Source organism: Apodemus sylvaticus, chromosome 15 (genome assembly GCF_947179515.1).
Source record: "Apodemus sylvaticus chromosome 15, mApoSyl1.1, whole genome shotgun sequence".
Lineage (NCBI taxonomy): Eukaryota > Metazoa > Chordata > Mammalia > Rodentia > Muridae > Apodemus > Apodemus sylvaticus.
Genome location: NC_067486.1, coordinates 10944000 through 10957610, shown reverse-complemented (window position 1 = coordinate 10957610; position 13611 = coordinate 10944000). Strand labels below are relative to the sequence as shown.

Sequence of the window (13611 nt, the reverse complement as noted above, 5' to 3'; positions counted from 1 at the left end):
CTCACAGGAGGAAATATGGAAACAAAGTCTGGAGCAGAGACTGAAGGAAAGACTGCCCCACCTGGGGATAACATTTGAAATGTAACTAAATAAAATATCCGATAAAAAAAAAAAAAGAAAGAAATTTCTAGCTTAGTGCTTACCACAATCTTCAGGTTATAAGAAAGATATCCAAATAGGCCAGGCGAAGTTATTTCTCTAAAACCGGAGGGGATAAGCTCCACAATTTTCTCAGGAGCAGACATAAAGTGAAGCATAATGCAGAGTGTCTCCAAGAACAAAACACACAGAAACAAAACCGTGAAAGTGAGAGACCGAGAACAGTCGCGGCACTCGGCTGTGTCTAACAGCTGTGCTGGCTTCACGGCCTTCGCTGTTTCCATGGGATAAGGCTGCCAATGCACCAGGCAGCCATCAGGTTCTCAGTCTTTTAGTTATTCAGAAGAATATGATTAGACTAACATGAGTATACTGTCAGCCAATCTGATAAATATTTTAATAGGAGTTCATTTTGTCAGGCCTGTGCCTCTAGAGAACCCTAACACTGTCTTGTGGTTGATTTCATTTGCGGTTTTATCGGCATGGCATTCGTATGCTTGGCATCTGTCTTCTTGAGTGAGCCATCTCTTTAGGTCATTTGTACATTTTTATGTTGGGAGGGGATATTTTACAAGCTTGAAAATCTTTTCTTATACTTGAGATTATGGTAAATCATGTCTCTCCCTTCCCTTTCCTGCCTCCAACCCTTTCTTGTACCCCTCTTCACTATCTTCGTGCATGGTCTCTTTTGACATTGTTATTGTGTATGTGTGTGTGTTACAATACAATATATAACAATACTATATATATGTTACAATACAAAATATATAACAATACTATATATATGTTACAATACAAAATATATAACAATACTATATATATGTTACAATATATATAACATAACAATACTATATATGTATATATATCCCTAAAAACAAGCCGTCATACCATAAACCAGGCATGTGGCACTTTAAAAAATATTTCTGTATTATTTTTAGATGTCTATGCACATATGCTGCCATACCCTTGGAAGTCACAGAGCTATAAGAATAGGTTTTCTCTTCCACTGTGAGTTTCAGGGCCCTAATCCACGTGCCCAGGTTTAGCAGCACCTACCTGCCTTTTATAGGCAGAGCCTTCTTGCCATCTTCAATTCTGTATTTGTGGATGCTGGCAGAGGATTTAACTGCTGGCAGATTTAACTCCCAGGAACTGGAATTACTGTGTTTGTGAACCACCTACTGTGGGTTCTGGGAACCAAATTCTGGTCCTCTGAGAGTTAATATTATTATCTTGAAAGTACATACAAGTACACAATAATATTATCTGCAATAAGATATATTAATATCTTATTGCAGAACCATCTCTCCAGCCCTAACATTTTTTGTTACTGTGACTTTATGTATGTTATTTTTACCTGTATGTATGCGCACAGCAGTTGATGCAGGAAGAGCAACAACCTGAAGCTGGAGTTACAGGGAGCTGTGAGCCACCAAACAAAGGTGCAGGAAACCACGCGTTTCTCTTCTGCAAGTGCAGTACACCGTCTCAACCACTGAGCAGTTCTCCAGCCCTCCAAACCACTGCCTTTGTTTTGTTCTGTTGTTTTTCAAGACTGAATTTTTTTTTATGTGGCTCTGGCCGTCCTGGAATTCTCTTTGTAGACCAGGCTGGCCTCTCTGAGATCTGCCCGCTTCTGCCTCCAGAGTGCTGGCATTAAAGCCATGAGCCACTACTGCCCAGCCCAAACTATAATTTCAATGAATGAAAGTGACAAAAGTAAATTTTACACACGAATAAAATTTTCAAATAAAAAATAAAAATTAAAAGTCACAACTAGACTGGGCATGGTGCCACAAGCCTTTAATCCCAGCACTCAAAAGACAGAGGCAGGCAGTGGATCACTGTGAGTTCCTGGTCAGCCTGGTCTACATAGTAAATTCCAAGACAGCCAGGAATACATAGTGAGACTCTATATAATAAAATTAAGCAAATAAAAGTAGTTATAATCTTATAGATGGGTATTTACATTTCAGATGCTTAAAAAACAGTAAGATTGCCGAGCGGTGGTGGCGCGTGCCTGTAATCCCAGCACTCTAGGAGGCAGAAGCAGGCAGATTTCTGAGTTCGAGGCCAGCCTGGTCTACAGAGTGAGTTCCAGGACAGTCAGGGCTACACAGAGAAACCCTGTCTCTAAAAGACAAAACAAAACAAAACAAAAAACCCAGTAAGATTCAGAAAACACTATTTTTGTAAGTGCTTCCAAGTTTAAAATGGAAGAAACGTTCCAAATGTCATTAAATAAAGCAGTCACCTTAGGACAAAATAACCGACGAAGCTCAATATTAGGGTAACCGATAAAAGTAAACACAAAATGTCCAGAAGTTGTAAAGGATGTTAATGGTTGCTTAAAAGTCCCAGACTACCCCGCAAACATTGCACTCCAAACTCCACCCAGTGTCAGACAAAAGCGCATGCGCAGCAAGCCTGACGCGTCCGTACTCAACGCCCGCCCATTGGAAGCGGAAGGGAAAGATGGCGGCGCCTAGTGTCCCCACGCCGTTGTACGGGCACGTGGGTCGCGGAGCCTTCAGCGACGTGTACGAGCCAGCGGAGGACACGTTCCTGTTACTGGACGCGCTCGAGGCGGCAGCGGCCGAGCTAGCAGGGTGCGAGAAGGGTGCGCGCCCCAGCGGGAGAGAGCGGGGTGTCCTGGAGGCGGAAGCCGGAACTTGCCGCCCTCCTCCGGAAGTGATGGGTCGGCCCCTTTCTGGTGATTGACAGCGGAGCAGGGTAAAGGAGGAGTTGCCGGCTTGCCGGAGTTAGAGCATCAGGTGATCCTGCGGGTTTATGATCACCCTGTCCTGCCTTTCAGTTGATAATCTGAAAAATGTAAGCGTGCCTCTGAGCAGCCGGAGTTTATCGACCAGAAACAAGATGTTCCAAAACTTTGCTGCTTTTCAGTTTTAATTTTTTTGGTGAATATGTAAAGCTCGCGTAGTAGAGTTATTTGAACGCCTCAGTGCATAAATAACATTCTCCGGCAACGAAAGAACACGTAAGGGGTAGTGAACCATTAAACCCACTCAACCTATTCAAGGAACAGCCATTAGCGTCTGAGAAACTGGATTTTTTTTTTTTTATTGAACTCTTAGAATTTTAGTTGCATGTAGTTAGAACTATTAGGGAAGATTTAAATAGTTAAATGCTTCCGCCGGTAGGATTTTCACTAGCCCGATTGACAAAAATAGTAAATGCCTACATGTTAACTTTGCGGAGAAAAGAATTTGAGTTGAGAGCGGACAAGAAGGCTCAGCTGGTAAAGGCTCTTGCCGTCAATCCTGCAAACCTGAGTTCTAGCCTCAGAAACTACTACAGGTTGTTCTTGTCGGGTCAGTTACAATGCTGAGGATCGTTCTGCCCACACATACACAAACCTAATAAAACATTTGGCCGAAAGAATTTGGGTCATTAACTTAATGGTCAAGATTCCAACTGGGTTTCTCCAGAACGAAATAGCCATCATGTTTGTTTATATTGTCACGTTTTTTTCCACCTATAAAGTGTTCTTAAAACCAGTCTTTCTTCATAGATGGTGGAGCATTTCGATTTACTGGAATATCTCGTGGATTGCAACTTGAATGCTCAGAATAGCTCAGAAAGATTTCCAACTACAGATTGCATTTCAGAGTATGCTGTAATAGAGCTAACCTTGTTACAAAGGTCGGGAATTCTAATTAGTTATGAGACTGTAATGGTTAGTTCCAAAAAGAAGGCACCTGGTCATAGTCACAAACTTTACTATGACCCACTAGTGGCTTGTGTGTCATATTATGTGGGTCACATAAATATGTGGCTCATTCTAAAGGTAAAAATACTGTAACTCCTTCTTGAGTAGTTGTTTGAAAAGCGCCAGAAAAACTCATAAATGTCATCAGACCAGTCAGTTGTGGAAATTAAGTAGTGCTTTTGATGAATGGACCGTGATCAAGGAAATATATTTGCTGGAAACTCATATAAAGGTTTTTAAGTTTAGAAAGCAAAGATGATCGGCATTCTAAGATCAGACACTGAAGAACTTGCTCAACCCAGTTCTCAAGTAGAGAGAAGTCTCCGTTCTTCAAGTATGTAGGCAGATGGAGGGCACTTACCAAACCCCAGGATATGCTGCTGGGCTTATTTAAGTACTTCAACTGAAGTACTTTACACACCTAACTATTAGCACGCTTGAGCTGCGCAGTAATAAGCAGTATGTAGTTGCCAGGAATGGTAAATGTCTTTATATTCCCACGTATTTGCAAGTGAATGGTAGTGCTGCAGAAATACATCCTATGGCGTGAGAGTTGTCTTCCATGAAGAATGTCTTCATAAGAAGGAACTAAATATTTTGTGTTTTTGTTGTTAGAGTGGAAATATGCCTTGAAGTAGGAGCCGGATCTGGTGTGGTGTCCGCCTTCCTGGCCTCCATGATAGGCCCTCAGGCCTTGTACCTGTGAGTATGTGACCTTCACCCACCCCCTCCTGGGTCCCTATGGCTGCAGCAGCTCAAGAGAAATGTTTTAAATAGACAACATGGCTCTCATAATGTTTCATTAGGGACTCAAGTCACAGCTTGTGCTTGCCCCAGTTAGAACCTCCTGTTCACTCCTCCATGCTATGTGACTTTTAGAAGCAACACAACTTCATGCAAATCTCTACTTTGAATCCGTTCTCAGGGAAACAGTCTGAGTGTTATAAAATAGCTGCAAAGTCCAATGTCCTTGCCGAGATCGTGAGAATACAAAGGCCAGGGGGCCACATTGTCATCAGAGATCTCGCCACACATAGAACAACCGTGTCTTTTTCAGCTCGTTATCTCCTGTGTGTGTGTGTGTGTGTGTGTGCGTGTGTATGCGTGTATGTGTGTGTGTGTGCGTGTGTATGTGTGTGTGTGTGTGTGTGTGTGTGTAGCGGTTTCCTATCAGTGGTTCCCTTTTGCTGGCTGCTTGAGTCACACTGACATAAACTCCTTCAGATGAGCGCCGACAGATTCTTTAGCCGTGTCTGCCACCAGTCTAACAGTTTTTCTTCTCTTTTTCTTCGCCATTACAAACACATTCTAATTTTTTTCCTGCACCATGTTAGAATTAAGAAAACGTTCCTATATTTGCTCTAGCAGAGACCTGCCAAGACACTGCCTGCCCCTGCGCATTCTCCAGGTCTCATTTTCTCGTCTCGTGTTTACAGGTGCACTGATATCAACCCCGAGGCAGCCGCATGCGCCCTGGAGACTGCACGCTGTAACAGAGTCCACGTTCAGCCAGTGATTACAGATTTGGTGAGCGCTGATCCTCATTCTGCAGTAATTGATTTCGATTAGATGGTCAATCGGTTTTAGTGGGAATAAGCTTAAGAAGTTAACTTTTGTTTTTATGTGACAAAGTGTCATGTAGCCCAGGATAGCCCCCAACCCCCTATAAAGTCACAGATGACCTTGAACCCTCGTTTTGGTTCGTTTTCCATTTTTGCAAAATCCATCCTGTGGTTATTACTGAGTAGCTGAATAGGACAAAGTACTATGATTTACAAAGCAAAATCTTATCTAGTTTCTTTATCCAGCATTTCTGGAAAATTATTTCCAAGTTCTTTTAAGAAACTTAATTTCTTTATGGAATTGAAAACACTTTCAAAGCTCACACACACACACACACACACACACACCAGTGATTCCCTCATTCTTGCACTGGTGAAGGAAAAAACTAATCTTCTTTTGGTTTGTAGGCAAAGTTACATCCAAACTATTTCAAGGAATAATTATTGTTTCCCCTTTTAAAGGAGCAGAAAGGGGGCTGGATGGATGGCTCAGTAGTTAGGACTACTGGCTGCTCTTCCAGAGATCCTGAGTTCAATTCCCAGCAACCACATGGTGGCTCATAGCCATCTGTAATAGAATCTGACGCCCCCTTCTGGCCTGCAGGCATCCATGCATCCAGAGCCCTCGTATACTTAAAATAAATTACTAAATCTTTTTTTTTTAATTAAAGAAGAAAAAAATTATTTCTGTAAGCATATCCTCAAAAATAGGTCTTAGGAATTCTCTTTGAATTGCAAGTTAACAGGTATGTCAGGATAATTCAAATGGGATTGAATATAGAAATCTAAATTGGGCAATTCTCTGATATCACTTCATCATGTATATTCAATATTCATAACCCAGTCCAATACATGTCAAGTGCTTGGATGGTGTGAATGGAAATGAAGCGACTTTAGTCATAGTTTTAAAATACACACACACACACACACACACAGACACACACATACACACACACATACACACACACAGACACACACACACACACACACACAATTTGTTCTCCCTTGTTCCATAGAAACCTGCGCCCAGTTTAAAGATCTTCATAAGCCACACACAGGTTGGTTGCAGTCTCTGACCACTGCACTTGATGCTTCCTTCTCTGCCATTTGATCTTGTCAGTCAAAACATTTACAAGTAACTGAAGCAGCAGAATCCATTCTGTTTTTTTTTTCTGTCATTTAAGTACAGTCTATGTCATCTTACAAAAGATTTCCCTTCGGAGCTAGGTGGCTGCCTTGGTACAGTGTCTGTTTTACAAGGGCCTAAGTGAGATTCTAGGAATGAATATAAACCCAGGCACAGTGGCATGGTTGCTTGTAGCCCCAAAGACAGGCGGATTCCTGGAATCTTTCTGGCACACCATCCTAGCCCAGCAGTGAACTTCCAGGCCAGTGGGAGACAAAATACTTCAAGATTGTCCTCTGACTTCCATTTGTGTACACACCACACACGCGCGCGCACGTGTGCTCTATTTCTTAATTACATGTGTAAGTCAGCAGGCATAGCTATAACGCTCCTCACAGATCTCCAGGGAACGTGCTTCACATAAGCAGAGCTCGCTTGTCCTCACACCCACCGCTGTCAAAGTGAGGCCGGCGTGGAGGCGCCCCTGCTGCCGAGCAGAAGCCGCAGTCAGCACCGGTTTCCTCTCACCGATGCGGTGCTCACCTTCAGCTTATGTTCATATAAACTGCATCTGCACGAAGAAAAGTGAAATACTTCTGTCTGTGCGGCCTTCCCCTCCTGACCACATGAGAGTAACTTTAACTTACTACTTGAATCCGGATCCAGCTTAATCTGCACTGTTGCCACCCTCAGGTCCACGGCCTGCTGCCCAGATTGAAGGGAAAGGTAGACCTGCTGGTGTTTAACCCACCGTATGTGGTGACTCCGCCAGAAGAGGTAAGACCTGCAGCAGCAGGACTTAGCGTTTGCTTCCAGCTCTTCCATGCGACCAAATGAACTTCCTCTGACGTCAGTCACTGCCGCTCACAGCTCCTCTGACTGCACAGAGGCTGTCAGTCACAGGTGGGGGAGTGATGCAGAAGGGGGAGATACTGCTGCAGGCACAAAGTGTGACCTGCCTACTCAGAGTTCTCAGATACCTCAGGCCATGGTGGCCAGACAGATCCACTACCCTAAATAACAAATGTGTACAGCAAATGTTAAAAATACGTGTAGTCAACTGAAAGTATTCACTGATAATTTCCTTCTCAAAGTCTGGGGTTTCATCCTTCAAATGGTCAGAAGTTAAAAGTGTGGGACCCATCCTGATCTCTCATAGGAGAACAATAGAAATACACGTATTTAAGAATCTCCACCGTGAGCGGGGAAGCCACATCTGCTTTCCCCCAGAAGGGGAAGGAACATCGTTCAATAGCAGACAAACACTAGCTTCTCTTTAATTGGGCCTGTTGTATTCTTTGGTGATTATTCTCTGGCAGAGCTGGTAAATAGTACGTTCACCTCCACTCCAAGATGAAGGCGCCCATTTGTCTCTTATGACTGCCCTTGCTGTGCTTAGGTGAACTGAGGAACCAAAATTAGTCACAGCACAACAGTGTCTTATATTCTGTTCACAGCTGCTATACTGAGACGCCATTTCTCATAGGCTGGAGGCTGAGGAGACATCTCAGTGTGCGACTCTGCAAAGGCCTTTCTGCTGTGTTATAACAAAGACATCACACACTGAGAGTGAGGAGACATTCATAAACACGTGACTCTTTTCTCCTTTTTAATATGGCCCTCATGGTCTCCTGACCCTAGTCAAGCTACCTCCAGAGGCCATCAGCATGTGTGTAGGGATGAAGCTTCTGACGCAGAACCTAACGCTCAAGAAAGACCTGTGACGATGACCCCTGTGATGAAATGGTTCAGGCTTGGCCAGAGACTGGGGAGGGTGCTTGTCCTGAACCTGATCCCCAGAAACCACTGTCCAGGTCCTCTGACCACATGCGCGCGCACGCAAACACACACACACACACACAGTCAGTCAGTCAATTTCTAAACAGATTCTGGTCCAGTAATTCCAGTACTTAAGATCTAATTTAAAAAATGTTAACAATCTAATTTTAAAAATCATTCAGTAGCTTGCTGTGATGGTGCATGTCTTTAATCCTCCAGCACTCAGAAAGCAAAAGCAGATAGATCTGAGTTCCAGGCCAGCCAGGGAGGGCTATACAGTGAGACTCTACCTCTAAACAAACACAAATCATTCATAGGATAAAAACTGAAAGGGACAAAAGTTGTTTTGTTTTTTTTTTTCTGTGTATAATGACCGAATGAGCCTGTGTGCATAGCAGGAGGGATTAATTCATGGTTGTGGTTTAAGTTCATACTGAGAAAACTAGTCAGTGAAGAAACGGTTCTAAGAACATGATGACCCACTTGGGGTCTCAATGTATTTCCAGCTGTAGCACTAAGCTAGGCGTGTCTCCTGAGCCTTGCATCTGTAGAGATGCAGTGGAGGACCAAGGGTAGGCAATGCAGGAGATCTGGTGCCTGAGTTCCCAGAGCTGAATGATTAAATAGTGTCAGGACACAGCACAGGTCCAGCAAGATGGCTCAGCAGGTAAAGGTGCTTGCCTTGAACGACAACTAGCTTAACCTTTAGCGATGGTTAGAAATACTTAGAGATGACATCCAGAAAACATAAGAATTGGAGCCTTAAAAGTCTGTCTGTGCTCACTATCACATGCAGAAACATGAAGTGTTGCGGGTTGTACCTGTGGTCCCTAAGAAGCCCAGGATGGACCCATTAGCTAGCCCAGGGAACAAGCAACCAGACGGCCACTAACACATGCCTGACTCCTTCTGAAACGGAATCCTTCTTCAGCCTCAGGGTTGGGCTGGTGCCAAACACCTCTGATATCATCTCAGGTATAAGCAGATAAATGGGGCTCAATGGCCTAGAATCTTATCACCCGAAACCCTATTGCATTCTGCAGCAGCAAGAGGAGAGGTCTGATAGGGATTGACCCAGAGCGTCACACGTGCTGAAATAGACAGACCAGTTCCTACAAACAGATAGGGCAACGCTGAGAGCAGCTTGCCCAGAATTAAAGCACGGGGGACCAGGAAAGGGCGGTCTCCAGAAATCTGACACAAAAGTGGAATTAATGATCTCCTAGTGTGATTGGGACAAACACACTCAGTGGGTAATAGGTCTGGGAATAATCAGAATTAGATTCAAGGAAAAATAATAGAAGCAGCAGATGTCAAACAGCAGCTAGATAAGGTATAGTCCTTCAGTAAGGTCCTGTGCCAACAGAAATGAATTCAAGCTACTCCAGAGGGAGTGAGACTTCCACGAGATGTTGATTGATAGGGCTGGGGAGATGCTTGTGAAAGTGAGGTCCAAAGCTGGTATCATCTGAACCCAGTGAAAGGCTCCCAGCAGCACACACCTGTAACCCAGCAGACCTGAGGCATGATGGGAAGCCCAAGGACAGCCAGCCTGGTATATACAGTAATGGACAGGAGAGACCCCCACCTCCAACAAGGTGCAAGGCAAGGATTGTGTCTGACCCGCACATGCCCTCTCACACACACATACATACATGCTACACATAACACCACATGCACAAAAAAAAGAAAGGGAAGGATGAGGAACGATCCTGGATTCTGAAACATCGAAAACAAAGCTGCTAAAGATAGGGAGGAGCAGAGGACAAACCTGACAAAGGCTCACCCTTGTAAGTAGGTGTGTATATACCCTTGTTCTGTAAAATTCATAATTCGATTGTAAATGACTTATTTTAAATTAGGAAGCATATGAAATACTAATAATTAAAAAACATTATTGTATATAAAACTAAAGTCAAGTATAGGTAAAGGCTATAGACAGCACAACTTGGAAAAGTTGTCTACTTTGAACTTAATTTTCATTGATTTCTTCAGAGTATGCCTGTAGTAGCAACTGAACCCAAGACCCCACAAAGGCCAGATGAGCTCTGACACTCAATGGACTCCTGTCCCTTGAGCGTTTGTTGGCCTTGAGATCAGAATCAGTCTTCTCACTCTGGTCTTAGGTGTAGAGATTGCAGTGTGCCCAGCAGCCCCGCTTGCTGCTTCACTTGTTGGCTAATTCTGTGTCCTCTCATAGCCTGAAGACTTCAGGAGTTTGGCAGAATGATGTTCAGAAGCCAAGGCACATTCGTTTGAAAATATGAACTTGTTCGGAGATGGTTTTTGTCAAAAAGAGTGTAATCGAAGTGCAGCCTGAATGCAGTATCTCTGTGATTGCTGACAGGTAGGAGGCCGGGGAATAGCAGCAGCCTGGGCTGGCGGCAGAGACGGCCGGGAAGTCATGGACAGGTTCTTCCCACTGGCTCCACAGCTCCTCTCCCCAAGAGGGCTCTTCTACTTAGTTACCATAAAAGAAAACCATCCAGGTAATTTTTTAAAAAGAGCTTCTTGTTATCTATTCACTAGCTGACAAGAGTTGGAAGACTATGACTTACAAAGTAGCCTAACAATGTGTTGGAAGCACTTGTAAGAGGTAAAATGTTCATGTTTTAAAACCTGTTGTCTTCGTGGGACAGAGCAGTTTTGCTCATTTATAAAGTAATTATTCAAATGTAAACACTGACTCCTAACACTTCACCCTCAGCGTGGGTTCTACCTCAAGGAGCAGGTTTTAAATTCCAACAATAATAATAGAGAAGTTGGTCACTGCAGTAACATCTATACCATGCTGGCAGGCCGCTGTTGGAGTTCCCAGGATTCATAGCTGGATGGGGTGATTACTTCCCCACCTCCCACCCCACTATGTACAGGAGCCCAAGAAGGACAGAAGAAAGCATTGGATCCTTGTAACTAGAGTTTGAGATGGTTGTGAGGTATCATGTGGGTGCTGGGACATGAACCTACCACTGACTCATATCTCAGGCCTCTGGTTTTATTTTCAAAAGAAGTGAATTCATTTATACGCTGGGCACTGTCAGGATTCAGTTTGTCCAAATTTTTATTGATCTTTCCCATAAAGAATATATGGTAGAGACTGGCACCAACCAGCTAAAACTTGATCGCTTGTTATAGTAACAAGGTTAGATAATGATTCTGTTAGTCAGAAGTGGGCTAGCACTACAAACCAGGCCTTTAAATCTGTCGGAATCGTCGGACCATTTTAAAGCGGAGCCCCACCTCTCCGAGGTCCAAGCTTGAGTTGACAACACTTGCCTGGTATGCATTGTTTAATTAGGAACTTAATGTGTTTATCATCACATTGCTAAATTGCTCAGTGATCATACATATCACCACATGTTTAACTGAATTTTACTTTTATTTTTCATTTTAGAGGAAATCTTTAAAACAATGAAGACAAGAGGCCTGCAAGGAACTACAGCACTTTGCAGGCAAGCAGGCCAAGAAACCCTGTCCGTCCTCAGGTTCAGCAAGTCCTAGTGTCCCGAAAGCCACTGAAGGAAAACGAGCTGCCGGCAGCTGGGCACTCAGTTGCTTTCAGACTGATGCCATCCCTGACCAAGAAATTTTATCAGAAATTTGCCGTTTAAAAAAAAAAAAAAAAGTGGAGCCAGGTGGTGGCGGCGGCGGCGGCATACGCCTCTAATCCCAGCACTCGGGAGACAGCGGCAGGCAGCAGCCTGAGTTCCAGGACAGTCACTACACAGAGAAACCCTGTCCTGAAAACCCAAACCAAAAGGAAAAGAAAAAGGAAAGAAAAAAGCAGGACTGGATAGATAGATGGCTCAGAGGCTGAGGCACTGGCCGCTGGTCCAGAGGGTTGGGGCTCAGATCTCAGAACCCACAGCATAGTTCACAAGGGACCCTGCCCTGTTCTGACCTCCCAGGGCACAGGCACATATGCGGTATACATACATGATGCAGGGAAGATAGCTATACACAAAAACAAAATAAACCTAACAAAAAGAGAAAAAGATGAAAAGATGGGTCATTCTGTTTTCAGAGACTCAAGCATATAAGTTTTTCTGTACATGTGCAAGTAAATATGTATTATATTTATATTTCATATATTTATATATGAAGGCATGTTCTATTTAGCCCTAGCAATAATAGCAAAGCAATATAATTACCCTAAATGTCCACCAGAAAGGATGCTTGTTAAAATCTCAGTCTAGGGTTGGAGCGGGCTTAGCAGTTAGGAGCACTGACTGCTCTTCTAAAGGTCCTGAGTTCAATTCCCAGCACCCACATGGTGGCTCACAGCTATCTGTAATGGGATAAGATGCCCTCTTCTGGTGTGTCTGAAGACAGCTACAGTATAGTCATATATATATAATAAATAAATCTTTAAAAAAAAAAAATCTCAGTCTCTCCATTCCACTGAATGTAAGGCCATGAAACAAGTTGCTGTGTTGATCCTGAACCAGAGGCTTTTTAGTGACTAGTTACAACTGTGTGCTGAGAAGCCAGCTGCAGCTGAATTTCATCTCATACATGCAATGTTGAAAAGCCAGCCAAATCAGTGTATTGCTGTGTGTATATAACAAAGTTTGGGGAGATAAACTACAGGAATAAAAGAACTTCAATCTTTTGTGGTAGAATTTGTTTTACTCCCAGTAATATTAGAATGTCAGTGGATTATCATAATCAACATGATAAAAACCCTTAAATGCAGACAGTCTAAAAGGTAAGGTTTCATTCTTTGAACAACATAACATCACTTGCTGATTGCTACCAGGGGTTCATCAGGAAGGTCCCACCAGAGGCAAGTGATGTCATCCAGAGTCCAGCCTCTGATGGAGGTAACTTAGATGATAATTTGCAAGGATTCTGACCACCTTCCCTCTCTGAGATATCTCTTTTAGGGGTGGCTACTAGTGCATTGCTTATGCCCCAATGGATAACAATCCTGTACCCAACATTGCCTGGACTCAGAGTTAATACTATATACCCAGACAAGTTTTTAGAGATATGTGGGTGAATATATGCCACATGTGGGCCAGGATCTCAAGAGTCCAGAGGAAGGTGTCAGATGCTCTAGAACTGGAGTTAGAGGTGATTGAGCAACCCAACAAAGTGTTGTAAACCAAATTCAGGTCCTCTCAGAGCAGTAAGTGCTTTTAACCAATGAGCTCTCTCTCTAGCTCACTCTATAATTTAGAAAATAGGGGGTGAAATTGCAAAGATGAGGAAGGCGATGGGGGAATGTGATTAGGATACACTGTGTACATGTATGAAATTTTCAAATAATAAAATTGATAAGAATTCCCAGTTAATGATAGAGCTAACCAGGG

The 13611-nt window shown here is 43.3% G+C and overlaps 1 protein-coding gene across 2 annotated transcripts; it reads left to right on the top strand.

Moving 5' to 3' along the window:
• The first annotated feature begins 2539 nt into the window (after window positions 1–2539).
• Window positions 2540–11958, top strand: N6amt1 (N-6 adenine-specific DNA methyltransferase 1). 2 transcript variants are annotated; one of them, XM_052159072.1, is made up of 6 exons: window positions 2540–2708; window positions 4445–4531; window positions 5266–5356; window positions 7211–7294; window positions 10644–10785; window positions 11691–11958. In XM_052159072.1, the coding sequence occupies exons 1-6, from the start codon at window positions 2575–2577 to the stop codon at window positions 11795–11797; spliced, it is 645 nt and encodes a 214-aa protein (XP_052015032.1). In that variant the 5' UTR covers window positions 2540–2574; the 3' UTR covers window positions 11798–11958. The 2 variants fall into 2 exon arrangements, with proteins under 2 accessions (XP_052015032.1, XP_052015034.1); XM_052159074.1 differs by lacking the exon at window positions 10644–10785 and having other exon boundaries at window positions 11691–11792.
• The last annotated feature ends 1653 nt before the right edge of the window (window positions 11959–13611 follow it).

What these genes read in the sequence shown, in the direction of transcription:
- N6amt1 (XM_052159072.1), top strand. Translation starts at nt 2,575, where the DNA reads ATGGCGGCGCCTAGTGTCCCCACGCCGTTGTACGGGCACGTGGGTCGC. An exon ending in GCAGCGGCCGAGCTAGCAGG is followed by an intron (nt 2,709 to 4,444) that starts GTGCGAGAAGGG and finishes TTTTGTTGTTAG; the next exon opens with AGTGGAAATATGCCTTGAAG. An exon ending in TGGTGACTCCGCCAGAAGAG is followed by an intron (nt 7,295 to 10,643) that starts GTAAGACCTGCA and finishes GATTGCTGACAG; the next exon opens with GTAGGAGGCCGGGGAATAGC.